General features: G+C 54.5%; 1 protein-coding gene across 3 annotated transcripts; it reads right to left on the minus strand.

The window, feature by feature from the left end:
* Positions 1–1,651: 1,651 nt before the first annotated feature.
* Jup (junction plakoglobin) lies at positions 1,652–27,090 on the minus strand. Of its 3 annotated transcripts, none has more exons than XM_026386765.2 (14): positions 26,953–27,090; positions 16,440–16,652; positions 14,638–14,897; positions 14,226–14,464; positions 13,240–13,441; positions 12,080–12,224; positions 11,852–11,955; positions 10,373–10,711; positions 8,310–8,465; positions 7,984–8,103; positions 6,267–6,417; positions 6,040–6,161; positions 5,321–5,360; positions 1,652–5,066 (listed from the first exon to the last, which is right to left on the minus strand). In XM_026386765.2, the coding sequence occupies exons 2-14, from the start codon at positions 16,645–16,647 to the stop codon at positions 4,915–4,917; spliced, it is 2,238 nt and encodes a 745-aa protein (XP_026242550.1). In that variant the 5' UTR covers positions 16,648–16,652; positions 26,953–27,090; the 3' UTR covers positions 1,652–4,914. The 3 variants fall into 3 exon arrangements, with proteins under 3 accessions (XP_026242550.1, XP_026242551.1, XP_026242552.1); XM_026386766.2 differs by lacking the exon at positions 26,953–27,090 and adding an exon at positions 26,386–26,705; XM_026386767.2 differs by lacking the exon at positions 26,953–27,090 and adding an exon at positions 17,539–17,615.

Here is a 27,090-nt window from a genome sequence, read left to right on the forward strand (position 1 = left end):
GTGGGTAGGCCAGGGAAGGGGCTGGGGAGTGAGTTGGGCAACTGGGACTCAGTAGCTGGGCCACCTCAGGCACATTTCCTACCTCTCTGAGTCTTTGTTTTTGTGTTTGCTTCTTCTTCTTCTTCTCCCCCACCCTCCTGGGAATAGAACCCAGGGTGCTTCACCCTAAGTTACATCTCAGCTCTCACTCCCCCCTCCTTTTTTTTTTTTTTTTTTTTTTTCAGGCCATCCTTGGTAACTTCGTGGGACCCTGTCTCAAAAAATGAAAAGGGCTGCGGATGTAACTCAGGAGTGAGTGCTTACCTAGCATCGCAAGGCCCTGGGTTCAGTCCCCAGTAAAATTAACATCCCCAACCTCACAAATGGGTCTTGTGGCCTCAAACCAGTAATCCTCCTGCCTCCCTCCCAAGCCTCTGGGATTACAGTCATATGCCACCATGCCCAGCATATATATATATATATACAAAATCCTCTAGGTTCTGCTTCTCTGGAAACCCTGAATCATATAATAGGACTACATTTTGTGTTATTTGCCAGAGCTTTGCTGTATTAGTAATTTATTGTGAATTTGAATGTCAATTTAATTTCTCAAATCTTTCCCCCATGTCCTGGGTACAGTAGAATTTCATAGTCTCTCTATGAGCATAGATATTTTCAGGTCAAAGAATAGGATTCAGAGGGGAATGGGAAAAAAAAAAAAAACAAGGAGAGAAATGAATTACAGTAGATGGGGTAGAGAGAGAAGATGGGAGGGGAGGGGAGGGGGGATAGTAGAGGATAGGAAAGGTAGCAGAATACAACAGTCACTAATATGGCATTATGTAAAAATGTGGATGTGTAACCGATGTGATTCTGCAATCTGTATTTGGGGTAAAAATGGGAGTTCATAACCCACTTGAATCTAATGTATGAAATATGATATGTCAAGAGCTTTGTAATGTTTTGAACAACCAATAAAAAAAAGTGATCATTATCAAGAAAAACGTAAAAAAAAAAAAAAAAGAATAGGATTCAGGACTCCGTCTAATTATTTTCTACCTACTTTTCCCTGTCATCTGTGAAGTTATGTACTTTCTGGGATGAGGTCACATAGATGTGCTTTTACATTCTTAAAATCTAAGACTCCAATAGCTTGTTTATTTTTTTTATAACCTTTTCAAATTAACAGAACTATTTCTAAGAGTAGTTTTAGCTTCATGGCTGATAACAATTTTAAGACTTTTTTTAATAACTTATTTTGGAAACCTGCCTTGTTGGATCCTGCACCTTGTTCTGGCTCATCACCATTTCTGGGGACTTTGGTCCTGCCTTTTGGCCCACTATCCTCCCCTGATATTTTGATAGGTGTCTGTGTCTCCATTGATATCACTGATTCCAATGTGGGAATGTCAACTGGGCAGGTGACAGACCTCCCTCAGGACTGACAGAGCCAGGTTTCCTACTCCTTGGCTGTGGCTGCTCCAAAGTCTGTCTGCCACGTGACCCAGACGCTTCCCCTTTCAGCTCTCGGCTCCTCCCTGACCAAGCCGCCCACAAAGGAAGTGCGGTTAGTGTGGGGAGATCATTTCCTGGTTGTGGCAGACCAGACCCCAGGGTCTTCCACGATCCCTCTTTCTTACTGCCAGACCCTGGTTTTTTCAAGGGACCCCTGTGTGCAGCTAGAATGCTCCATTTCCCAGCCTCCTTTGCAGCAAAGGTTGGTCATATGTTCCAGCAAATGCCAGATTGTTCCTGAGGTGGATGTCCTGGGAATCAAAAATGGAAAACCTCTCTGGGAAGCAGATTTTGCCCTTTTCCCTTCTTCCTGCACAGGATCCCCTAATTTCTCACTTTGGGCTCACACTTGGTAGGCAGAGCAGGCCTTATCCCATGTGTGTGTGCATGTGTGTGAGCAAGCACGTGTGCTTTGGGGATCGAACCCAGGGCCTTGCATATGCTGAGCATATAGCTCTACCACTAAGCTATGCCCCCAGCCCTATCTCCATTCTATAGCTGAGGAAATTGAGGTTCCGAGAGTAAACTGACTTTCTCAGGACTGCAGGACTCCAACAATTCTTGACAATTCAAGTTGCCAACTCATTCCATTGAAAATTAACTTGCCTTGTTTTTTTTTTTTTTTTTAATCTTACTTTTTTTTTTTTGGTTGTCAATGGACCTTTATTTTATTTATTTATATGTGGTGCTCAGAATCGAACCCAGTGCCCCACACATGCCAGGAAAGCGCTCTTAACACTGAGCTACAACCCCAGACCCCTTGTTTCCTTTTTGACCAGGCTGCCAGGAAGCTCAGAGCCTCGTGTGAAGCTTGATCATGGGTAGAATCAACCTTCGACATGCAGCTGCTTCCTGCCCCCTCCCTTCCCTTGCCTCCATTTTCTGTTAGGAGGCTTAATCCTTTCAACAGCGAGTCCTCTTTTGAAAAGATGGGGTGGTAGTTGGCTGGGTGTCTTTTTTGGTCTCTCCAGCTCTTCTCCACGCTGCGCTGGGCTTTCTGGTTTCTGCCTGAGTTTGGCCAACAGCAATCACCAGCAGGAGGAATTGAGGTCACAGCTTCCTGTCAGGAGCCTCATCCTCAGGGTCCTGCTCCCAGTACACATTCCCCACTTCCTGCCTCAGGCTCCAGCTGGTGAGGCCACGGTAACTAGCCCAGGGTACTGTCCTCTTCCTGGCTCTATACTATACCACCCACATATTTGTAGATTGTCCCTCTACCAAGTTCACAAATTTCCCAATTCAGGTGTTTTCTGCCGAAGTCCTGAACATGGAGTACAGATAATAAGCACTGTTAATTCCCTCCTTTTGGCCCCTGAACACTATGTCCCCTCTCCCCTCCAAAGGTTCTTGTCAGCAGAGCTCAGCTCAGTGTGTCATCCCCTGTGCTTGGACCATCCTGCCACCTCCTAACCAGGCTGCCTGCCTCTGGTCCAGCACCCCATCCCACTGAGGCTCCATGGCCCAGCCAGCCCTGACAGACTCCAGCCAGGTGTAGAAAGCAGGCACCCCGCCCTGCAAGCGCAGCCACAAGTACCTCCTGGTCTCAGGTGTGCCGGGTGCCTTGGGACCAGCCCACCTCAGAAAGAACCCAGCACTGTGGGTGGGGAACTGTCAACGTAAAGCTAACAGACCAACGTGACGGGTGAAATGACAGTCTGTACCACCAGGGAGCATGGAAGAAAAGGTGCACAGCTCAGTCTGGGGTTGTTCCTGGGGTCACATGCCACTGGATGAGAAGGGGAAGGCAGGCCAGGCAGGTGGGGGTGCACAAGCAAAGACCAGGTAGCAGGAGACAGCATAGAAGATGCCCGCTGGCACCACATGGTTGAGGGCAGAGCTGGCAGCAGGGGACACAGTGGGGAGTAGGCAGGAGCTGGGGAGGGCCCACTGCAGACCAGAGGGGCAGAGAACCAAGCCGGAGGCCACAGGGAGCACAATATCTGCACACAAAGCAGGGCTGGAGGCAGAGGCCAGAAAGGAGCTTGCCATTAGAGAGGACCAAGGCCTGGCGTCCCTGAGGGCGGGACTCACCCCTGACATGTCTTGCCCTGTCCTCGCCTTGGAAGGTTCTAAGCTGCAGCCCTGCAGCTGTGTGGGGATTAAACTGACTCCTCCAACACTCCCTTCTCCCCCATGGTTCCTGCCCTGTCTTTCCCACACCTCAGGCCGCCACAAGGACACAAGGGTCCAGACAAGGAGGGAAACAGGAAAGGCCCCTCCTCTCCTGTCTTCCCCATACCCCACCCCTAAGTGGTTCCCACCGGATCTGTGTGTTACTTTTATTTTCTTTGCTTTGGTCTATACAAAAACAACCAATAACCAAAAACATAAAGCGATAATAATACACTCTCGGCTGGGACCCCTGCCACCCTCCCATACCCATGTGCAAGGGATGGTAGGGGAGTCTGAAACTGGAAGGGAAGAGAAAGCCCCTCACCGCACACCAGAGGGGTCAGCAAGAGCACTTCTGGGGGTCAGCTGGGGCAGTGGGGGGGTCAGGGTGGGAGATGTCCCCAGAGCTTCTCCAGGAGGGGCAGAAGCCAATTTAGGATCCTAGAGAGATCGGTGGACGTCCGTTAGAGTAGGGGACTCACTTTCTGCATCTCCGTCCTGTCTCCCTGGAAGGTCCCTGAATTTTTCAAAAGAAGCTTTGGATTTCAGGGGTTTGGGCCCTGAGCCTGGGTCCTGGAGACCCTGGGGCCTCAGAGCAGTGGGTCAGGGGAGTTTGGTGAGAAAACCTGACCCAGAGAAGGGTCCAGGCAACTGGGGATAAACAGGTCAGGAGGGCTGCTGGGAGACACAGGGTGGGCGGCTGAATCTAAAGCTTTAGCGGCCACGGCCACAGAAGTGGGGCAGGGAGGTCAGGCGGGCCCTGAACCCACAGCCCAGGACAGAAAAGCAGGGGCAGAACACCATCCCAAGAAACCCTGGGAGGACTTCAAAAGGCGTGGAGTCCAGCAGGAAGTCACAGCCCGGGCTCCCACGGCTCAGGCACTTTTCTGTCTCACCCCATCACCTGCACAAGAGCCTCTCAGGCGAGGAACCGCATCTGTCAGGGGCACAGACCCAGGGACCAGGGACTGGGTGTCCCCTAGAAGCTCAGGCCACTCCCATGACACTCGCCCACCACCCCAGAAGGGCCAGTTGTCTTTCCTTAGAAAGAAGAGGCTGGAAGGAGCAGGACTCCAGCCCCAAGCAAAGGTACAAGGAGGAGGCAGCCGGAGCATGCCTTACTTTGGGAAGCTCAGCGGCAAGGGGCTCCCATACTCCTTCCCCCCGAAACAGAAGCCAAGGTTTCAGCAGAGAAAATGGAGGGCTCCCATCAGAAGGAGGTTCATGAGAGGGAGAAACAGGCACCTCGGCAGCCTGTGAGCAGGCGTAGGGCCGCGAGGCAGCAGGTGCCGTACTGGGTGGGGCCAGCTAGGCCAGCATGTGGTCCGCAGTGGGGTAGGGGGGCCTGAGGCCGTCGCTGTAGGTGTCAATGGGGTAGTCCCCATCCATGTCCATGTGCATCTCCAGAGGGTCAAGCGGGACATCGCTGGAGTACATGGGGCGGTAGGTGGCATCCATGTCTGGGGACAAGAAGGGAATTTGTCTAGAGGTCTGCAGGCCACGCCACAGGAGTTGGTCTAGGTAGCCCTCAGCCAACTCCTCTACCCCTGCCCACCACCAAGGGCCCCTACCTCCTTCCCAAACTCCCACACCAGGGGATCTAGACTGGAGTCCAGGTGGACACCACAAAGTGGCCGCCATGATGTGTCCCCCTGTCCCTCTCACTTGCCAGAGTCTAGGTTCTCTGGAATCCTGAAGACTTCTGGCCACTTACCATCAGCATAGGGTTCATTGATGGGGATCATGCTCTGGGCCTAGGGAGGGAGAGAAAGCAGGAGGTCTGCAAAGGCACGCTCTGGGCTGGCTCTCGGCTGGGGACAGGGAGGGACTCCTAAAAAAGGGTCTAAGGCAAAGTGGAGATCTCTTGGCGGAAGAGGATGATGAACTCATGACCTTGGGCACCTCCTCAGGGTGTGGGTCTCGTGCTTGGGGGCTCCCATAGAACCAGATCTGGGGGGATTGGCAGGAAGAGAACTAAAGAATGAATACGGGACACTGCCCCAGCCAGGCCCAGGACACTGCTAGCATCTTTGCACAAATTAAAAAAGGGAACCTGGGCTGGGGGTAGAGCTCAGTGGCAGAATGCACAAGGCCCAAGGTTCAGTCCCCACCTCTGCAAAGAGAAGAAAAAGGTGTCCTTCCTCAAACCTTTTATATTCATTTGGGCAAAATGAAATTGCTACTATTTTGGGTCAAAAACAGATAAGTGGTGCGGCTGGGAAGGTGGCTCAGTGGTAACAGGCTTGTCTGACATGTGCAAGGACATGGGTCAATCCCCAGCACTGTGGGGGCGGGGGACAAATACATGGTTCCATCTACTGACTCTATCTGCTAGGAAAGTAAAAAATGATCCAAAAACAATATAAAAATCTGTGAAGCCAAGGATACGGGTGAAGGTTCCCCAGAAGTTGCACCTCAACCTTGGATACTCACAGCCTCCCAGGCGGCGGGGTCGTGCTTGAAGAGGGAGTTGGTGAGCTCCACGGACACGCGCTTGCGGTAATCTGGGTTCTTGTCCTCAGAGATTCGGAACAGGACAGCGGCAGCATAGGTGGCTGAGCAGAGAGGGAAGTTACAGCCACGTCGATGCTACCTAGGCCACCGCCGCTGGGGGAGCAAGGCCAGCCTCCCCTCCCCTGGCCCACAGCCCAGCCCCTCACCAGTGCCCTCGTTGCGAGAGTGCAGAAGCTCCATGAGAGGGGCAGAGGCCCCCTCGGCATCAATGGCATCGGCTGCCTCCTTGTCCTGGGCCAGCTCGCAGAGGACCCCGGCGGCCACACGCTGGATGTTCTCTACCGACGAGTACAGGAGCTGGAGGACAGGACAGAGGACAGGGAGTAGTGCAGGGCACGAGGGTGAGGCAGGCCGGGCAGCACGGCCCACAGCCCTGCTCACCCCTTTCTGGGTTTAACCTAAGCTTATGCCACAAAATGAGAAAAGCCCAAGAAGGCATAAAGACACAGAAAGGAGCAAGCCAGCCAGAATTCCCCCGGTGGATAGAAGATTGCTGTTAACACACTGCCATATTCCCACTGCGTTTTTATCACAGGCCAATTATTGTCCACTGTATATAATTCTGATGATTCCTGCCTTTTTCACTTGCTATAGTGGAATAAAGCATTTTCCTATGTATGATGTTTAAACTTTTCCTAAACATCTAGGCATTCATATTGATAAGAGAGAAAGACTAAATGCTGAAGGCTAAATGTAGTGCTATGAGACTGCTATGGAAGGAAGCCACAGCACTAACCCTTTACTCTGCTAATTCAATTAATAAGAAAAATTTTAAAAGCAAAAAATTATTTTTTTGTACCAGGAATTGAACCCAGGGGTGCTTAACCACTCAGTCGGATCCCCAGCCCCCGCCCCCTTTTTTTAAAAACAAGGTCTCACTAAGTTGTTTAGGATCTTGCTAAGTTGCTGAGGCTGGCTTTGAACTTGCGACCTTCCTGCCTCAGAGTCCCAAGCCTCTGGGATTGCTGTTTGTTTTTAAATACTGTAAGTAACATTGTAATTGTTATCTCTGTGTATACATTTTCGACCGTATTTTTTTTAATTTGTTTTTAGTTGTAGATGGACACAATACCTTTATTTATTTTTATGTGGTGCTGAGGATCAAACCCAGTGCCTCACACATGGTAGGTATGCGCTCTTCTAATGAGCCACAACCACAGCCCCAATTTTTGTCCATATTCTAAGTGACATTAAATTATTTCATAGCCTTGGATTTGAATTAGTTGGTTGAAAGATAGGAACATGAATATTTCCAAAGCTCCCTATAAATACTGCAAGGCTGCTTTCCAGCCTGCTTCCCACCAGCAGGGTATGAGTCTATTTCATCAAACTGTCCCCTGTGTAGGGCACACTCAATTATTTTCCTTTGCCAATTTGATAGTAGAAAATGGGGCTCTCGCTGGGGGACAAGTTTCATTTCTCTAAACTCCTGGGGCTGAGCATTGTTTGTGTATGAGCCTCCTGGGAATTACCTGTGGCCTCTGCCTGCATCTAACTCCTGGGACTTAGTATAAATGAGTTTTTAACACGAGGGCTATTGAACTCCTGCCTGTTGTGGTACTTGAACATATTTTCCCAGTTTGCTGTTTACTTTTTAGGTTGTCTCTGACATACAGATAGCTCTAATGTTCCTGTGGTTGAATCGCAAGATTTTTGTTTCTTCGTTTGTCATCTCTTCCTTTGCTTCTGAGCTTGGAAAACCATCGTATCTGGGAGCTGCCTGGGTACTCACTCCTGGTGTGGCCACTCCCTTCCAAAGACCTCCCGACTCCTGGCCTGGGCCTCCCAAACCCATGACTCCCAATCTTACCCTCTTGGTAGTGGCTGAGGGGAGCTCCCCTGCCCACCTGCACCCAGACTCACCTGCACAAACAGGGGGATGGTGTTGAGCCGGAAGATCTCCATGCGGTTCATGGGATCCCGGGCGAGGATGTGCAGGGCTCCAGTGCAGCCCTCCACAATCTCCTCCATCCTGACACCGTCCTGCACGAGACGAGGCATGTGGCATCAGGACAGGTGGCCCTTGGACAAGCTCACCACTCCTCCCCACAATGACAGACTGACAGATTTCACTGAACCTTGGAATCAACATCTAATGCAGCCCACCTCCTCCTTTACATATACACTTAACACTGAGGACACCCTGACACCCAAGGAAGGCTGTCACAGGCGCCACCAAGCTCACTTACGGTGTAGGGCTGCTGCGTGCCTGCAGCCACATGGCGCTGGGCATCCTGGTGGGCCTTGACCAGCAGCTGGACAAGGCGGGGAATGACGGCCGCCTCCTGCAGGGGGGCATGGTTGGCCGGGCACAGGGCCAGATTCCTGATAAGACCGATGGTTGCCTGGCGGGAAAAGAGCAGAGTTCAGGGGCATCTAGAGGACCCCAGTTTCCCAGTTTCAGGATTTCCTTCCTCTGCTGTCACCTCTTCTGCCCTGCAGGCCCCCCACACACACACTGGGAGATCTCCAGAGGACGAGACCACTCCCCGCCTGGGTCCCTTATTGTGGAGGACCCGTGAGTCCTCACGTCTAAATTTTCTGTTCTTTTCTTGTAGTACTAGGGACTGAACCCAGGTGCTCTACTAAGGAGCTACACCCCCAATGCTTATTATTTTTTAATTTTGAGACAGTTGTCCAGGTTGGCCTGAAACTTGTGGTCCTCCTGCCTCAGCCTCCTGAGAAGCTGGGATTACAGGCCTGTGCCACTGCACCCAGCTCGCTTGCTTTTCTAATTCCCAAACCCGGATTATCAGGAAATCTTTGCCACGGTTGACCCCAAAGCCTCCTGCTTGGTGACACTCATACTGCAATCAATCTCCAACAGGGCAGCTCCAGGATGAGTTCCCCTCCCCAGGGACCTTGACTCACAGCCACCACTCTGACCTCCCAGAGCCCCTCAGGATCTGGCAAAGCAATTTGTCACATCACTGGATGCTCAAAACAAGAAACTGGTAGGGCAGGGATGAAAGTCATGTGAGAGATGAGGATGGGAACACAGGGTGTTACTTGTCACTTAGCTGCTGGGTCAGGATGTAAATACTATCAGCACCTTGGCTTGCAGCAAGGAACAAGCAACAAGGTGGGGTCACACTCACCACCATTTTTTTCTCACTATAGATCTTTTTTTTTTTTTAGATCTTTTTAAAAAAATATTTTAAAATTGTTGTTTATTTTATTTATTTATATACAGTGCTGAGAATTAAACCCAGTGCCTCCCACTTGCTAGGCAAGTGCTGTACCTCTGAGCCACAACCCAGCCCCTATAGATCTATTTTTTAAATTCAGTGTGCATAATCGCTGAGCGTCATTCTCATCTACACCGCTCAACTGTCTAATATTTAGCAAGTGGCACACCCCCAGGGTAGTGGAGTTCCCGTGGCACTCACGAAACCCTAGTCAATGGTAGTTTTCTCACTCTCTCGCACCAGATGTCACCTTGCCTTGGGCTCTTTTCCTTGTTCCTACAAACACACACCCCATCTGCCATAACTCTGTCCCCTGCCTGGCTGCCCCTGGCCTGCCATCACTCCCCCACTGGTTATGAGAAGGGATACACATCCCTCCTCTATCAGGAAGCCCCTGAGCAAGAGGCCCCACCCCCCATTCCCACCTCCCCAGGGCAGGGACTGAGCACCCACCCCCAGAGCGCTCCCTTTCTTTTTCATTTTGGCACTGTCCTAGTTTAGCAGGACATGTGGCCATGTGGCTGGTGGTGACTCTTCCTAACTTCCTTACATCTCGATGAGGCCCGGTAACCAGGTTCTGGGGCAGGAGCCAGAGTGGGTCCATGTTCTGCTGGCCCCAGGCCTCGCTCCTTCCCCATGGTGGGGGCACACAATCCAACCATCCGTGTGGGAGCAACGCTGTCATCTAACCTTCTGTATAAGGAACGTGCTCTGTGGACCAGCAGTATCCCTGGAGGAGCCTGTTAGCAACACAGTCTCCCAGGCCCAGCCAGGGGCACTGAACCGGCTCCTGCAGAGGAATGAGACCCCCTCCCCGACCTAGGCCACACGTGTGTGCATGTTGAACTTTGAGAAGCTCTGCTCTAGGGGTGGCAGAGGCACAGGACAGAAATCATCTGTGTCTGGGGCAAAGCTGATGACAATCGGGTTTAAACTGCTCCATGAGAGAGAAATGAACTTTGGCCTATCTGAGCCACTGTATCTAGGGCCGCTTTACCAATGCAGTGCCTGGCCTGCACAGGGAGCTGCCTCCCCTCGCTGACCCCCAGGCAGGGGAGTTGTACCTTGACCAGTGGCCACTGGTTTGGCTGGTTGAGCAACTTGACAATGGCTGGGATGCCGTAATTGAGGCGCACGGAGTTCTGAGCCATCTCAGCCTCAGGATGGCGGCTGGTGAGGTGGCGCAGGGCACAGACAGCAGGCTCTGTGATGTCATCCTTGTCGCCAGCGCGCAGGATGGCATGGATGAGCGCCTCCACGCCACTGTTCTGTGTCACCAGAGTCTTATTCTTGCTGTTGTTGCAGGTCAGGTTAGAGAGGGTGCCCGTGGCACAGGTGAGGACGTTGACATCGTCCACACTCAGCTGGTTCACCAGGATCTTCAGCACACTCTCCAGGCCCTCCTGGGGGTGGGGAGAAGGGCAAGGAGAGTGAAGGGGTGCCAGCTACAGGAAGCCTTTCCAAGTATGTCCAAGCGGAGCTGATGGCCTAAAGGGATAGGCCTGCCTGCACATGCCTGGGAACTTTCATCCCATGACCTGCTGATACCCTGGGAAAGGGTGTTACTAATCCCTAGAGCAAGCAAGGCCAAGAGGCTCAGAGAGGTTTCGAGGTTTGCCCAGATGCACAGCTATGTGTCCGAACCCAGGCAGGTCACTAAGCTCCACACTCTTTCCTCCATCTTACCCACCTGGCCCTGGGCCCTCAAATGAGGCAGAGCCCTGCCCTGGCCAAGGGCATCTTGGCCAAAGGAGGCCTCCGGGCCTAGAGGAGACTGTCAAGGAGGTCACATGCTTCTGTGACCAGGTGACCCACTGTCACACATTTCCCACTTTTCTGGCCTCCCCTGCTGCCCTCCCCTCTCCAGAGGTCTCTAAGCCAAACCTACTTTCAGGAAAAATCCCTAGTTTGGAAGCTTCACTTCTCCAGGGAGAGCCATGAGGGCCTGTGATAGGACAGAAAGACCCTGGGCTTTGGGGACACACAATCTGGGGCTGGAACGCCAGCTGCCATTACTACCTATGACCACAGGACATTCCTTAAGTCCCTGAGCCACGGTTTTGTCATCTAACCAGGGTCGCACACTCCACCTCCAGGTTGCTGAAAGGGTTAAGCAAGCTCAGGTCCACAGGAGCCCAGCGGAGCTCTAGCCCAGTGTGGAGGGTGGGGGCAGGCTGCTGGCAATGGCGGATGGGGTGCAAGGAGGGACTGAGCTGCACCTTCCCTGCAGCTGTTTTCAGCCACTGGGGCCCCACAGCCATCTTCTGGTACGCTGCTGCTCCTGGCCAGGGTCTAGCCAAAACTGGGCCTCTGCTGCCACCTGAACCTTTGCTGCTTAAAGATGTCAGGCCCTTCCTTTCCCCTTCCCAGATCCCTAATAGGATTAGAATCTCCAGCCACATGGATGAGGGCCTCCAGGGCCTTTCCAGCCTCAGCTACGAGGGTGGAGGATGCAGAGGCTCCAGTCCTCCCCCAGCACCTGAGGTTGGACACCCAAACAGGAAGCTGCAGAAGCTGGCCCCAACCCTGGTCACCTCCCTCACCTGCTTGGTGGCCACATCCGAGAGGTTACGCAGGGTCCAGAGGCAGTTCTGCACCAGGCGGGGGCTGTTGCTGGTCAGGTGCTTGCCCAGGGCCTGCATGCCACCTGGGGCAGGAAAGGGGTCTTGTCAGCCATAGGGGAGCACAGATGACCCAGCCTGGCTACAGGGCAGGACCCCCACCCTGACCCTTCCAACCACACAGGTCACCCTTGAAGCTATCATACTCACCAGCCTCCACAATGGCAGGCTTATTGCTGGGACACACGGATAGCACCTTGAGTACGCGGCTGGTGGTCCAGAGAAGCTTCTCATAGCTATAGTTCCGCATGATCTGCACAAGTGCCTGGGGTCCTCCATGGGCCAGGATGATGAGCTGTCGGGGAAAGGGGGGGAACGGGAGTAAGGCAGGGAATACGGCAGGGGAGGAGGGAGATATAGGATAAAGCGGTCATTACTGAGCTTCTGCTCAAACCTGAATAGCTTTTGTGATGATCACGTAAGCCAGAATTTTAAGAAAAGGATAATACCCAGTGCTGACTAGGACGTGGCAAAACTGTACTCACAGCCACTGCTACTGACGACAACGGAAATTAGACCATCTGGGTAAAAGCCCAGAGCCCTGCTGATGAAAATTTTTTCTATTCCGGGAAAAGTCATGTGCCCAGAGATGTTCATAACAGATAAAGAGGGAAAACTGGTAGCAAAATCTGATGTTCTACCCAGCAGGGCGCAGCGGTGCACATCTGCAATCCCAGTGACTTAGGAAGTTAAGACAGGAGGATCACAAGCTAGAAACCAGCTTCAGCACTTAGTGAGACCCCTGTCTCAAAATTTTTTTAAAAAATGGGGATGTAGCTCAATGGTAGAGCATCCCTAGGTTCAGTTTCCAGTTAAAAAAAAAAAAAGAAAAAAAGAAAGAAAACAGATGCAAATCCACATACTGCTATGAACTACAACCAGATGTATGTATTTATAAATAAGCCCTTAGAACAGCACTGAGGAAAAAAACCTCAAAATAACAGCAGTGGCCAGGCACAGCGGCACACGCCTGTAATTCCCGTGACTCAGGAAGCTAAGGCAGAAGGATCACAAGTTCAAGACCAGCCTCTGCAACTGAGGGAGACCCCGTCTCAAAATAAAAATAAAAAAGACTTCAATTACTAGCACTGCACAAAAAAAAAAAAAGATAACAATAGCTATGAGAAAGATAAGGGTATTTTTCTTTATCTGATCCTCAAAATCATTCTGAGAATTCAGAAACAGGGTAAAACATGATTATCTGTTTCGCCATATACATCATCTGGAAGCACAAGGGGACACAGGCCTAAAGCCGGCAGGGTGGGAGGTGATACAAGCACAGGCTGCAGGCCAGGGGTGGGGGCGCCCACCTTGCTCTCCTGGTTGCCGTAGGCCAGGAGCTGCAGGCAGTCGGTGGTGATGGCCAGGAACTTTGGGTTGTTCTTGTTGAGCAGGGGCACCATCTTCTGCAGCCCATCTGCCAGGCGCACTGCCATCTTGGCACCCTCCTGGTACAGTAGCAGGTTGTGCAGGGTGGTGATGGCGTAGAACAGGACTGACTCCACGGGAGAGCTAGGGGTGCAGAGGAGTCAGGTCCTTGCCTCTGGGTATTCTCACCTTCTGCAGGAAGCCCACCTCATACCAACATCCCCATGGGAATAGCTCTTTCTTAAAACCTCATGTCTCTGGCATGCACAAGGCCCTGGGTCCAAATCCCATTACCACACACAAAAAATGTATCAATCAAATCAAATCCGTGAACCCAGTCCCACTCTTATACACCAAGCACTTAGACATGACTGCTTCTGCTTCTGAGCTCCCCTCTGGTGCCGAGCACATGGTAAGTCCCCTCAATACCTTTCCCTGTGGGGTAACAACCATGTGGAAGGGTAAGTGCCAGAGAGGCCCTGCAAAGGGTGCAGCCGGGAGTGAAATCAATACCTCTACCCTCAGGGAGCTCTCAGCCTGGATGAGCAATAAGGCCACTCAACATCAGCATAAGACAGGAAAGACAAGGTCACAGGGGCCTCACCTATGCTATTCGCTCTACCTGGAACCATCGCCCTCATCTACACTAACCAAACTCCACCCATCCATCAACCCTGCCGCAGGAACGAGTCTACCTGCGGGCAATCTTGGGCATCTTCAGCCACAGCCTACCTGTACCCTGATAACTGACGTGCTGTTTACACACCTGTGCCCCCTGCGAGCCTGTGTGCCACAGAGCACCAGGAGAGATGTGCTTCTGCACCTGGCACACAGCAGGTGCTCAGTGTGTTTAGGGAAGCCCAAAGAAGGGAAGGGGAAGCCCTGGCGAGGGGAGCCCTAGGCTCCCGCAGTGGGAAGGGACAAGCACCTGAGCATGCGGACCAGGGCAGGGATGCCGCCTGACTTGAAGATGGCGAGCAGCCCCTCGCGGTGGTGGGAGAGGTTGTGCAGGATGCTGGTGGTGCAGCGGGCCGTGTCCAGGTCGCTGGTGTTCTGCATGGTGCGCACCACAGCCGCCACCAGCTGGGGGGAGCCCATCAGGGCCCGGCGGGATGCCTCCTTCTTTGACAGCTGGTTCACAATCATGGCCGCCTTGGTCACCACCACCTGGAGGTTGGGAAAGAATGGGAGGACGTGAGCAGCTGGGCCAGGACCCACTGCTGAGGAAGGGAAGAGGCAGGACCCCTTTCCTCTCAGAGAAACTCAAGTCAGCCACCTCAGGCCACTGGGGAGTCTGGACAGGACCTCCCTCCCGTCTCCCGCTCCAGGCCCTCACGGACCGGGTCCTCATCGTTGAGCAGTTTGGTGAGCTCGGGAAGGGCCCGGGTGGCCAGCTCCGCATCGTCCTGGTAGTTGATGAGATGCACGATGGCCGACTTGAGCAGCTGGGATGGCTCAGCCAGTCTCTGCAGGTTGGTGGTCTGTCCCTCCACCTGGGTGGCCAACAGCAATGAGCTGTCCTCGCCTGTCACACCTGGACACATGGCCTCCCGCACCCGCTTGGCTCTGGCCGTCGTGGATATCTGGTACTCAAGATCACCTGAGAGCCAACAGAATGGGAACAGAGCTGCAGGAGGAGGATGGGGAGGACCCTGGGGGGGCAGGGCAGGAGGTGTAGACAGCCCACCTGAGTCCCCTGGGCAGCCTTCCACCTTGACCAAACTCCCAGAGCAACATTCATAGTTCTGCCCCTAACCATGGCATTGGGGGATCATCAATGCCTCAAGATTCCTCATCTGTAAAATGGGGTCCCACCTGTTATATCCAGCACAGGGAATCCCTATGACAATTAAATGAGATCATAGTTGAGAACTGCTCTGGAAAGAAAGGTCTCTTATGTCTGGCACCTCTCACTACAGAAATGTTAGTGGTAATTATTAATAAAATGAAGTAATATTTTAAGTACTTATTATTCACCTGGCCATGAATTCATTCCTTTTATTTTCTTGTCTAATCTTACAACTACCTATAAGTCAAGTATATTACTATTTCCACTTTACTGGGCACAGAGGTCACAGACAGACTCAGGAGCCCAAAGCCCTACTCTCTGAGTCCCCAGTGGAGACTTCAGGTCCCCCCTCCAGGTTCCAGCCCTTGGGGAGCCCCATGAGTCCCACAAGTAGGAGCCCAGGCACCCCCACCTTGATGACTATCCCAATGCCCCAAGGGAGAGGCAGGCAGAGAGTTTACTCTAATTGCTGGGCAAGGAGACACCTACGTGGCTTCCCACCTGGATGCTATACTTTGAGCTCCCAGCACAGTGCCAGGCTCTGCCCAGCTGAGGCTTCTGCCTGTGGCCAGGGAAGAGACCCAGGGTGCAGAGGCTGAGCCCTGCAGAGACCCCAGCCAGGCTCAGTCCACCTTGCACTCTTCCAGGTCCCAGAGCTCATCCTCTCCAAGGCCTTGAAGGCACCTGGAGACAACAGTCCTAGGGTCCAGATGCTTCTCTCCTCCAGAAGGGAAGAGACACCTGAGTTGGCAAGGTGCCCTTCCCCCTCCCCCTACCATGAGACTAAGCCCCAGAACTGAGTCAGCCACTCCACCCTGCGCTTGGCCCATCTCTACCAGCCCACGCTGGCCTAGTCTGGGCTTGAGCTTGGCACCTCCTCCACCAGGCTGGGGGCTCCCTGGGGCTGGAGAACTGTTTTTCCCACCAGACATAAGGCTCCTAGAGCAAAAAGAACATCTTCCACAATCCCCAGGTCCCCTGAGGGCAGGAATCATGCCTCCCCATCATATTCCCATGTGCACAGAAGGCAAAAACTGTGCCTCTTCTTCCGATTGGTGGCACCAGGGACAGGGTCTATGCCCCCCACGCCACACTAAGGGTTCATAGAAGAAGAGTCTGCCTCCATCCCACACGGGAGACCCTGATAGCTAAGCCTCCTCCCTCAGACTGGGCGGGCTCCCGTGAGCATGAGCCGCCTCCTCATTCAGACTTCACAGGTCCCTAAGAGTAGGAAGTCTGCCTCCTCCTCAGACCAAGGGGGCCTCCTGAAATCTGCCTTCCTTTGCTCTGATGTTCTTCCAGGGGTCTTCTGGGTTTTTTCTACCCCATGGAAAAGCCCCCAAAGGTGCTGACCTTGGTTCTGGGGCACCCCCTGGGTGTAGGTGGTGGTCTTCTTGAGCGTATACTGGCGCCCACAGGCTTCGTCCTCCTCCATGATACCCTTGCTGCTGACGGAGGGCACACAGGTGTTGGCACCTGAGTGGATGCCTGAGTCGTAGGTGTACGTCTGCTGCCACTCCGTCACCTTGATGGGTTGTTCGATCAGGTTCATTACCTCCATGGTGGCTGTGGGGGGTGCACAAGAGAGCCAGGATGTCAGCTGGCCCAGTGGCCTTGCCCCAGCTTCACCCCAGCCCCATCCCCACCCCAGCCTCCTCCATTCCTAGACCCCACCAACTCCCCTGACCCCACCATAGCCCCAAGGACCCTAGGTGGCTGCATCTGGAAGGGTACCAGGCCCAGGGGGAGCAGTGGTGTGTGACCTTGGGCCCACTATGAGGGAGAAGGCGCTGGGGGCCTCCAGCAGCCTCTTACTTCACTGGGCCCCTGGGAAAGCTGTGGAGGCGGGCGGTGAGGTGGTGCACTCCAGACATTGGCCAGGAACTGGGTGGGGCAGGGAAGCTGTCAGACAGGTTTCTCTGGGGCACCAGAGGCTCCCTCAGAGATTCCTGGATCTCACTTTCTTGTGGGTCAAGCAGGATCACAAAGGGCCCCAAAGGCTTCCTCTCTCCCAGCTCCCTGGCTCCTCAAAGCTCTCCCGGTGCTGAGAACACCACAGACGCCTCGGATCTCAGCCACCACTCCTGGCAAATTCGCATCTCTGTGCAGCCTCAGTATCCTCATCTGTAAAACCCAGCTACACCTCCCCGGGGGCTGTTGTGAGGACAGCCAGGGACCCAGGATGGTCCTGGCACTGACAAACGGCAGGCGTTCAGCCTTGGAGGCCATGGCTGTCACCGTGGGCACCGCCTTACCCCCGGAAGTACTTTCTCACCTTGAACCCAGGCTTAGGGCTATGGAGTGGGGCAGGCCTCTGGGGTGGTCACTGCCCCTCAAGAACCCCTGGCCCTCTCTGCAGAGACTTGGGGGTGCTTAGAGGTTGGCTAATACTTTGAAGCAGGTGTGTGAACCACCCCATGGTCTGCCTGCCTCCTCTGTCTTGGGGACTGACCTGCAGAGGCGGGTGACTGGAGGAGAGGCAGGAAGCTACGAGGGCCGGTTCTGTGCCAGACCTCTCACCGATTCTGTCATCCTCGCAGGCGCCATTTCAAAGCACACACTCTGTTCCCACATGGACAGATACGGAGCCTGGACCAGGCACAGGCATGAATGGCACCCATGTCTGCTGCCTTTGCATGTCCCAGGTGGCCTCAGAGAGCAAGCCAACCCCAGGCTGGTACCCCATGAAGAGGGCTGGCACCCTGCCCCTCAAGCTGGTTGTCCCACGGTGATGAGGGACTGATGGGGATGAGGGTGGGGAACCAGAGCAACCTGGCCCCACCCCAGGAACAAGAGCACCAGGGACTTCTTCCCAATGACAGCCCAGAGCCACCCTGGAGGAGGATGACAAAGGATTCCTCAGGTCTTGTTCCCTTTTATGGCAATGCACAGCCCCTCCCCTGTCCTGAGCGCACCTAGTACACACAGGCAGAGGCAGGAGCCAGACCAGCTCGCAGCCACCTCCTTCCTCTGCTCCTGCCACACGGAGTGACTCAGAGTTTCGGGCTGATAAACAGAAGCAGGCCCAGGACACCAGACGGCAGGCTCTGTGCCACCAGATGTGCACAGCTGCTCCCAGGCATTCGCCAAGTATGGCTATTTCGGGAGGCAACCCCCGCCCCCGCCCTTCCCATGCACCCTGTCCCGGGCAGCAGACAAGGGTCAATGGCAGGAAACCAGGGGCTTGGAAGAGACAGACTCAGGAAAATCCTGCCTGGCGCTCTGCCTGCCTCCCCCATCCCACCCCCTGCCCCAATGGCAGGTCCCAAGAGAGAACCAAGGAGCTTGGGAGGGGCCAGCTGAGCAAAGAAGCTGCCCCTGGGGGGAGGGAGAAAACTGGACATCCGAGCACTTGAGATGAAGGTGAAGCACAGTTATAATAACCCCCCAAATGCCACGCCGAGCATGCCCAGCCCTGCTCCACACAAATGCCCCATTCTGACCAGGAAAGGCCCTTTCTCTGCCTAACCCAAGGGTCATTCCAGAGGGGAGGGGTCCTCATCCCAAATCACAGGGACCAGCCTCTAATTAGAAAGGACCACCAAGGTCCAGGCCATGGGGAGTTTCCTCGCAGGCCCCTCGCGACCCCCAGCAGCCCAGGCCTGGAGCCAAGGAAAGCTGAGGGCCAGACAGCTGCCCAGAGCAGGACAGAGGGACAATGATGGGGGCAGGGGGTACAGGCACCCAGTTGCCTTTAATATCAAATGGATCTCTTTCTTGCTGTCAGGCATTTTTTTATTCCCAACTTCTAGGAAGGGAAATGGGCTGGGCACAGTGGTGCACACCTGAAATCCTAGCACCTTGGGAGACTGAGGCAGGAGGATCCCAAGTTCAAGGTCAGCCTCAGCAACTGAGTGAGACCCTGTCTCTAAATCAAAAATAAATAAAAAGGATTGGAGATGCAGTTCAGTGGGAGGCTACCCCTGAGCTCAATATCTAATACCAAAAAAGTGGGGTGGGTAGGGTGGCTGAGGCTCCCCGCGGAGAAGATGGTGATGCTCTGCTCCTATCCAGGTTTGTCTCACAGTAGAAACAGCATGTGGTCCACCAGGCAAGACTGATGGAGCTGAGCCCTCTTGCCAAGGGAGGAGGGGGCTGACGTGGCCGAGGGTACTCACAGGTGAAAGAACACCCCGCTGCACACCAATCATCTCAGGTTCCAGTCCCAGTTCCACAAAGTGCTGGGAGTCCCTGGGCAATTACTTTCCATCTCTGGGCTTCCTCTACAGAAAGGCTGGCTCAGGTCATCTCAAAGGAATGCTGATGTCTAAGATCCTAGTAATAAGTGACCAGGATTCCCATGCAGATGAGAGAAGTCTGAGGATGAGGTCAGAGTTGGACAGAGGTTCAGGGAGTGGACAGGCACTAGAACTCTTCCCAGGGAGAGGACGCTCGGACAGATGTTCTTGCAACAGGAAAGCAGGACTATCAACCTGCCCCACCTTTCTCCCTCCCTTCTCCTGAGAAAGACCTGGGAAATTCTCCCACAAGAATCAAAAGTGCAGATTTGGCTCTTCTCAGGGGTGGAGGGCCGCACCCAGTTTGGTCTCATTACATTCCACCCTGACCCTGGAGTCAGACCTTCCACAATTGCCTTGGACAGAGACAGGGTGGAAGCAGGAGATACCGAGGGCCCTGCCCATGAGCCAGGCCAGAGAAAGCACAGACAGACACAGGGCGGGTTTCTGGGGGAAGCCTTTGTTTAGAGCACGTTCTACTGTTGGCAATAGGGGAGGGTGAAGCCAGCTGAGAGATCACAGGGAGCAGTGGGGGACAGCTCAAGGACAGGAGGAGAGAAGACACAGGGCCCTGACAGGGTTGGGAAGGATCCTTTCCCCGCCCAGTCCAGATGGAGTAGGCGCCTGCAAGGAAGAAACGAGCGGCTGAGGGTGTACCCTGGAGTGCACCCCGTCCTTCGATGCACCCCTCTGTGCAGACAGCCTTCTGCCCCAGTTAGCACCCGCTGAGGACGGTCAGCAAAGGGCACAGCGAGGCTGGCTGCAGGAGGCCACGGGTCAATAAGACAACCAGAAGCAAGGACAGGCTGCCTGAGAGGCTGTGCTGGACCAAGGCTCGGAAACACTGCATCTGGGGACTAGAAGGAAAGGAGTTATAGGGCTGGGATCCCAGGGTTCCTTGAGCCAGAGGCCAGCACCCTGTGCAGATCCACATCCAAGGCTCAGATAGTGACGGGAGGGAGCAGCAGGCAGGAGAGCAGGGCATTCTGAGGCAATCAGGGCTCCATGAGGTTCCACCTCTCACTGGCTGTGCACAATTGGGCAAGTTACTCCATTTCCTCAGCCTCATTTTCCTCGTCTATAAACAGAGCCAATCAAGCTACTCCTTTCTTCAGTCAGCTGCGGGAACGGAACAGCTGTGACTCTGGAAGCGGTCTGTGGACAGGAGAGGCGAGCATTCTCCTCGCATCAGAGAAACGGGCGCCAGACAGGAGGCGGCAGAGATGTGGCGGGGGGCGGCAGGGCAAGGTGGATGGCAGCCTGCCTGCCTTTTCAAGACCCAGACTGCCTTTCTCTGACTCCTTGGATGAAGGCTAGGAGAGGAACTGCCTCCCAGGTCTAGGCCAGAGGCCCCTGGGGAAGCAGGGGGTGGGTGCATGGCTGGAGAGAAGCTATGTCCAGTCCTGGGCAGGCAGAGCAACTTGGCCCAGTCCAGGTGGAGACCCTCGACTCCCCCTCGGCAGTTAGATGCCGCCTCCTGCAGCAAGGGACAGCAAGGCCAGTTAGGGAAGGGTTTTTCTCATACAGCAGCCTGGGGAGCCGGGTTCAGCAGGTTCCTGGCCCATAGCCTCCCCCACTGCTCCAGCTGAGATGTGGCCAGCAGTCCCAAGCACAGGCACAAACGGAGAGCCAGACATCACTGCTTCCCTTGGGAGCCTTAACTCCCTCTTCAGACTGGGGCTTCCCCAAGGGCCTCTCCCCCAGGCTGGCAGCTTCAGGCTCCCTCACCCCCACCCTCACCAACAAGTGCTGCAGACCAGAGGGTCCTGGGCAGACACTGGGGTCTGCATCAGCAGAATGGTCACCTCAAGAGGGCAGACACTAGTGGAGCCAGGGCTGGCCAAGCAGGGGATGAGAGAAGACAGGGAAGCTTCCGGAGGAAAACCCTCACTTCCAGTCTGGAGGACAGCCCAGGCTGTGGCCTGAGCACAAGCTGGGAGTTGGGGCGACTCAGGCTGCGACCCAGCTGCTATTTGTTTTCCTCCTTCTGGGCTCCCGCCCAAAGCCAACAAACCCGAGTGGGAAAATGAAGGGGATCTGTAGGAGAGGGAAATGCCCGGGCCAAGTGGCGTGACCTCAGGAACCTCTGGGCTCCCCTGGATTGGGCTCCAGCTGGACCTTCCATTCCCTCCTGGGGACCCCTCTGTGGGCACAATCCCAAGCCGGCAGATGAGCCCAAACTGGGACTCCGGCGAATGGAAAATCACTTCAGCCCCAGCAGGAACAACAGCGAAGGGCTGCTTGTGTTGGTGACGTAATTCCACACAGCGACACCCTCATGGCACTACCCCTAGCCACCACCGCTGGGGCCTGGACAGCCTGGTCCCTGGTCAGCCCACTCCTCAACTGGACCCCGGCTGATGTCCGTTCCTTAGTGTGAGATTCCACAGGAAGGTGACCTGACCCTCTCCTGGGAGAGTCAAGGAGGTCTGGCTGCGTGGTCCCCACACGGGGCACACTAGAGAAAAGCTAGGCTTTGGAAGAGGCTCGGTGAAAACTCCTGGTGTCCAGAGCATGAGCTCCCCAGCATGGAGGCTAAAGACCAAAAGGGCGCCAAGGAAAGAGAAGGGGAAGAAATGGGCCTTCTGGGTAGTTGCCTCACAAAATCGGACAGATGGGGGAAGACGGAGGTAGAGAGAGAAGAATCCACTGTCTCCAGTCGATAAAGACCAAAAGCTGATCTTCCAGCCCAGAGGGTCCTCAAGGCTGAGCTCAGGGGAGGAGTTGGAAAGCTTTCTCACCAGGCTACGCTGAGGATAGCTAGAAAATAGGGCAATCCACCTCCCCAGATCTCCACAACCTCAACCAGGTCCCAGGAGAGGCCTCAGGATGTCACCTGCAGTAATACAAACCCCAAGGACCTGCCCCAGTCAGCCACACTGCTTTTTTTTCTCTCCACAGGGTCTCTGGGCCAACCTTTTCACAGATGCCTGTCCCCCTCACTGCCATCTGGCTCTTATCCCAAAAGATACAAGACAGCTCTGCTGAGTTTTTGGTATTGTTCATTTCTTCTGCATGAAATATTTCACTGAGTATGTTCTGTCCCAGGGACCCCAGCAGGCCTCAGACTCTCACCCAGAGGGAGCGGTCCCTCCCAGGCAGCACGACCCCTCCTCAGGAGAGTCGACTCGGAGCCTCCACTCCTCCATCGCTCTCCTTCAAAGCAAGGTCTCCTCTGTGAGTCGCGTACACGGGCGCATGCCTTCAGGAGGCTGAAACAGGAGGACCACAAGTTTGAGGACAACCTCAGAGACTTAGCGAGACCTTCAGGAACATGTGAGACTCTGTCTCAAAATAAAACATAAACTAAAGGATTGGGAAGCCGAGCATGGTGGCACTCGTCTGTACTCCCAGAGGCTCAGGAGACTGAGGCAGGAAGATCTCAAGTTCAAAGCCAGCCTCAGCAATTTAAGGAGGCCCTAAGCAACCTACCAAGACCCTGTTTCCAAAAAAAAAATACAAAGGGCTGAGGATGTGGCTCAGTGGTTCCCTGGTACCAAAAAAAAAAAAAAAAAGACAACTCATCTATAATGTGCAGAAGTCCTTCCTCCTGTCTAGCCTCTATTCCTTCCATTAGGGAATCCATCCCATTTCTTGCTTTTGTGTCCTCAATGATAGAAAAATCACAAGCCAGGGCTGGTGATATAGCTCAGTTGGTAGAACACTTGCCTAGCCTGTGGGAAGGCCTAGTTTCCATCCCCAGGACCACCAAAAACCAAAACAAACAAAAACCACCACATGTCCATCACCCTCTGGAGAGCCAGAACGAGTTCCTTCTTTTTCCTTCTCTCTCATACCAAGGCCCTTCGTCTTCTTTTCACAAGGATCCATAATCCCCGTGTCCGAGGTCCCCTCTTGCCTTCAAGGGATGTGACAGTCTGGTGGTAAGAGGCTCAGTAATCAGACTGCACCGTCACACATGGAGCACCCATTTCTATTTTGTTTCCCCGGGTATTGGGGTTTGAACCCAGGGCCTCATTCAGAGAACCCATTTCTAAGACGGTTTGCAGGCTTATTCTGGTATCAGGTGCCCAGCTGGCAGAGGTGCCAGATCGAGATCCAGGCTGGTCTGACAGGACAACCGGATACCAGTTCCTCCCTCAAAGCCCAAAGCTCTGGCTGATAGCACCCAAGACTCTCACCCCATCACTAGAAAGGTCACCCACCCAGCAGCAGCCTACTACAGCCCCCAGGCCTCCCAGCCTCCAAAGCACAGCCAGTTCCCCTCCACAAAGGCCTGGAAGCACAGGCCAGCACTGTTCAGCAAGACACCCGGCCTAAGTCTCACTCTCATTTCTCTCCACTCCCCAGGGAGCAGCCCCTCTTCATCTTGGCACAGCCCCAGCCGCAGCCAAGCAGGCGTGTGCAGGCACAGGCCCTGAAAGCCAGGGTTCTACCTAGCACAAGTTGGGGGACAGCATGGCTTTAACCTATGCCCCTCTTCCCTCCTGACATCCCCCAACACTCACCAGAGCCCTTGGCCTTGGGGAGCTACCCCTCCATCAAGCCACTGGAGAAGTTTTCAGAGTGCTAGCAGCTAGGACATGAGTCACCCCACCTGACAAACCTGTCCCCACCTTTACCACCCACACAGCTTGCTGGGCCCTTCTGAATCCTCTTCTTTCCAATCTAGCAGAAGCCGTCAAAAAGAGGCAGCAGAAAAATTCTTTCCAGGGCTGGGGGTGTGGCTCAGTGGTAGAGTGCCTGCCTAGCACATGTGAGATCCTGGGTTCCATCCCTAGCGCTAAAAAAAAAAAAAAAAAAAAAAATCCTTTCACAGCTGCAGAAGAACCATACGGCAGAATGGGCTCTGGGCTTGGAGCCAGAGAACCCAAATGCCAATTCTGGCTCTGCTTGAGTCCCGCTGTGCAACCTTGGGCAAGTTACTTGACTTCCCTGAGTTTTAATTTCCTCATCTCGAGCATGGAATTGATGACACCTGCTTCTTTAAGGGTAGCCAAAACGAGTACATGAGATCAGTGAGGAAAGTGCTTGGTATACACAGTCTCTTCTTAATTTCAAGTTACCATTCATCAAGTTCTTACTTAGTGGGTAGGATTTATTATTCCTATTTTGCCAAAGAGGTGATTGAGGCTTCAAGAGAACTTTGACCAAGGCTATACCAGTAATGAGACCCTGGGCTGGGACTGAAGTCCAGCTCTGTCCAAGTCCAAATCCCTGAACTCAGAACTGTCCCCCTATCTGGAGAGGTGTCCCCTACTCCTCTCCAGATAATGAGTCCTTCTGCAGACTAGTCAACTGTGCCATGTCATTCTAAGGTAGCGCTTGGTGGGGAGAGCACCCCCTCTCATCGGCACCCACCCCATGGGCCTCCAAAGGGGAGAAGCTGCCAGCCCTCACCTGACCTCCTTCATTCCCACAAGCTGCATTCTCCAAGCCTCAGCCCTGGCAGCCCAAACAGCGGTTCCAGAGGGAATGGGGTGGAGCTAGGGTGCGGGGGAGGCCTCCTGTCACCCAAGCTGGGGCTTGATCTGGCAAGAAAAGACTAATTGGATCCTATTTCTTTCCCCCCTCCCTCCTGTTCAGTCAGTAGCCAGTTTTCACCAGGCACCTCCTAGCAATACTTCCTCAGTATTATCTTTTCATCTCAGTCACAAACTAGATTAGCTCAACTAATCATTTAGTCAACGTAATTACAATGCCTTCTCCTCCCCCACCTTGGCAAGAGAGGAGGGAAAACAGGTTGTTTAGGCACAAACTCTATGTCCTTGGAGCTACCTAGGGGTGTACATATACACCCCTCCATTCCTAGGGCTGAGTTAGAGCCTCACCAGGACACTCCAAAGTGGGTCTGACACCTGGTGCCCACTCTCCCATCTACAGTTAAGAAAGAGGCAATAGGTTCTTCCCACGGGAATCAGGACAAGCAGCCCTGATAATCCCCACCCAAATCTTCCCCCTGCCCCATGACTGAGGGAGAGCCCCAGCCCTGACATTCCTGATTTGTCCCCCAAGGAGGCTGGGCTCCAACTACCTGCAAAAAGACCACACTTGATTTTTAAAAACCAGTATAGCAAGCCTGGTGGAAATCAGCCAGGGGATGGGTTCCCAGGGCACTGGGGGGAGAGGAGGCTAATGCAGCTCTGCCCCAGGGTGCCTGCATGGAGGAAATCTTCCTCAAAAGGCCTTCCTCCTGTCCCACTTTCCCCACCAAAGGCTCTCAGGAAACCGGGGGATATAGAAAGGGCTGCAAAGCCTCCAGAAAGAATGCACCTTCATAATTCACAAATCAAATGGAAAGCCAGCCCCGGTGCACCCAGCTCTTCTGCCTCAATTACCAGCCAGCTAAGGAATATTGGGGGATGGGGTGCAGGGAAAAAAAAAAGACAAGAACAATCACACCCCCAGCCCTCCTCAGCTTGGCACCCACCCCATTCCTGGGGAGGGGGCAGAGCCTGGAAGAGCCAGCCACTGGCGCAGGCCTCATCCGAGGGGGTGTGGTGGTCCCCGGAGGCAGGAAGAAGCCGCTTCCCCTCTCGCCCCCCCCCCAACCCCGGGCCCCACCTCGGGCCCCAGGGGCCCAGCAAACAGGATGGAGGTGGGGGCAGGGAGGACGGGGTCAGAGCGCAGGCACTGGCCCACGTTCAGCCTGGAGCCGGCTGCGGGAAGGCGCTTTGCTCCAAAAGGACCCCCTGAGCCTGTAGGAAGCTCTGGGCAAGGAAACAGGAAAACCCCCAGAGAAAGGCGCCAAGGTTACTTCCTCCTGGAAAGTTTGTTTAGGGTGATTTTTCAACAATATGAGATTAGAGAATAAGGGGTATTGCTGTTCCCATATCAACACTGGAAGCGCAGCTACTGGAAACTGAGCGAGGTGACCCTGAATTCTCTCTACCCGTGCAAAGACCCCTCCCCCGCACGCCCCAGGCCAAGCCGAGAGTGCCAGACACCAGAACAGCACTGAGCCCGGCACCAGCCCCCTCGTCACCCCATCCCACTTCCCGTGGAGGAGCCATAGCCCGGCACCCACCCGGGAGGAGGGAGGCGTCGCAAGTACGGTTCGCAACAAGCTGGAGGGGAGGCCCCCGTACTCCTGCGCTCACCTGCTCAGCAGGTGGGGCCCGCGTCGCTGGGAAAATGTGAGCTCGGCCCCCACAGTTGGGCAAGCTGGGCGCAGACAATAGGGCCCCACCCAGGCCTGGGGGAGTAGGGAGGGAGGGAAGCGAGGATGACGCGTGGGGTGGGGTGAGGGTGGCCCCGTAGAGACCAGCGGCAGCAAGTTTCCCAGACGGTCAATTCCCGACTGCAGAGTGAGCTTCGGAACGCAGGCGGAGCAGGTCAAAGTCTTCCCCGCCAGCGCAGGGCGAGAGCCAGGGACGCGGCGTCGGGCAGGCTCCCCGGGCTCCGCGGGAGGCGCGACCCAGGAGGCACCTGCTTTGATCCCTCCCCGCCCTTCTCGGATCCCCGGCTCTCGAAGCCCCGAGGCACTCTCCGCCCTAACCGCGTACCCCCGAGAAGCCGGGCACAGGACCCTAGCGCGCCCCCTGCCGCCGGTGCAAGGTGACGCTCCCTAGCACCCACCCTCACCTGCCCTAAAACGGGTGGGACCCCCTTCTCGGTCGCTCGTCATCCCTTCTCTCTCCAGCTCTACCTGCCCTGATTGTCCGCACCTGCGTGTGTGAGCCGGGCCGGGTCGTGGTTGGGCCGGGTGGGAGCCGGCGCGGGCAGCGAACTGAGCTCGGCGCGCTCGGGCGGCGGCTGCTCCGGACTCTGGCCAAGGCAGCAACTCAGTAACCGAACAAAAGGCG

This window comes from Urocitellus parryii, chromosome 7 (genome assembly GCF_045843805.1).
Source record: "Urocitellus parryii isolate mUroPar1 chromosome 7, mUroPar1.hap1, whole genome shotgun sequence".
In the NCBI taxonomy this organism is placed as follows: domain Eukaryota; kingdom Metazoa; phylum Chordata; class Mammalia; order Rodentia; family Sciuridae; genus Urocitellus; species Urocitellus parryii.

Excerpts from the sequence above, each read along its gene's own strand:
- Jup (XM_026386765.2), bottom strand. The coding sequence starts at position 16,647 with ATGGAGGTAATGAACCTGATCGAACAACCCATCAAGGTGACGGAGTGG. Across the intron at positions 14,898-16,439 it reads GGGGGTGCCCCAGAACCAAG|GTGATCTTGAGTACCAGATA; the intron begins GTCAGCACCTTT and ends GTTGGCTCTCAG. Across the intron at positions 6,418-7,983 it reads CCATCCCCCTGTTTGTGCAG|CTCCTGTACTCGTCGGTAGA; the intron begins GTGAGTCTGGGT and ends CCTGTCCTCCAG.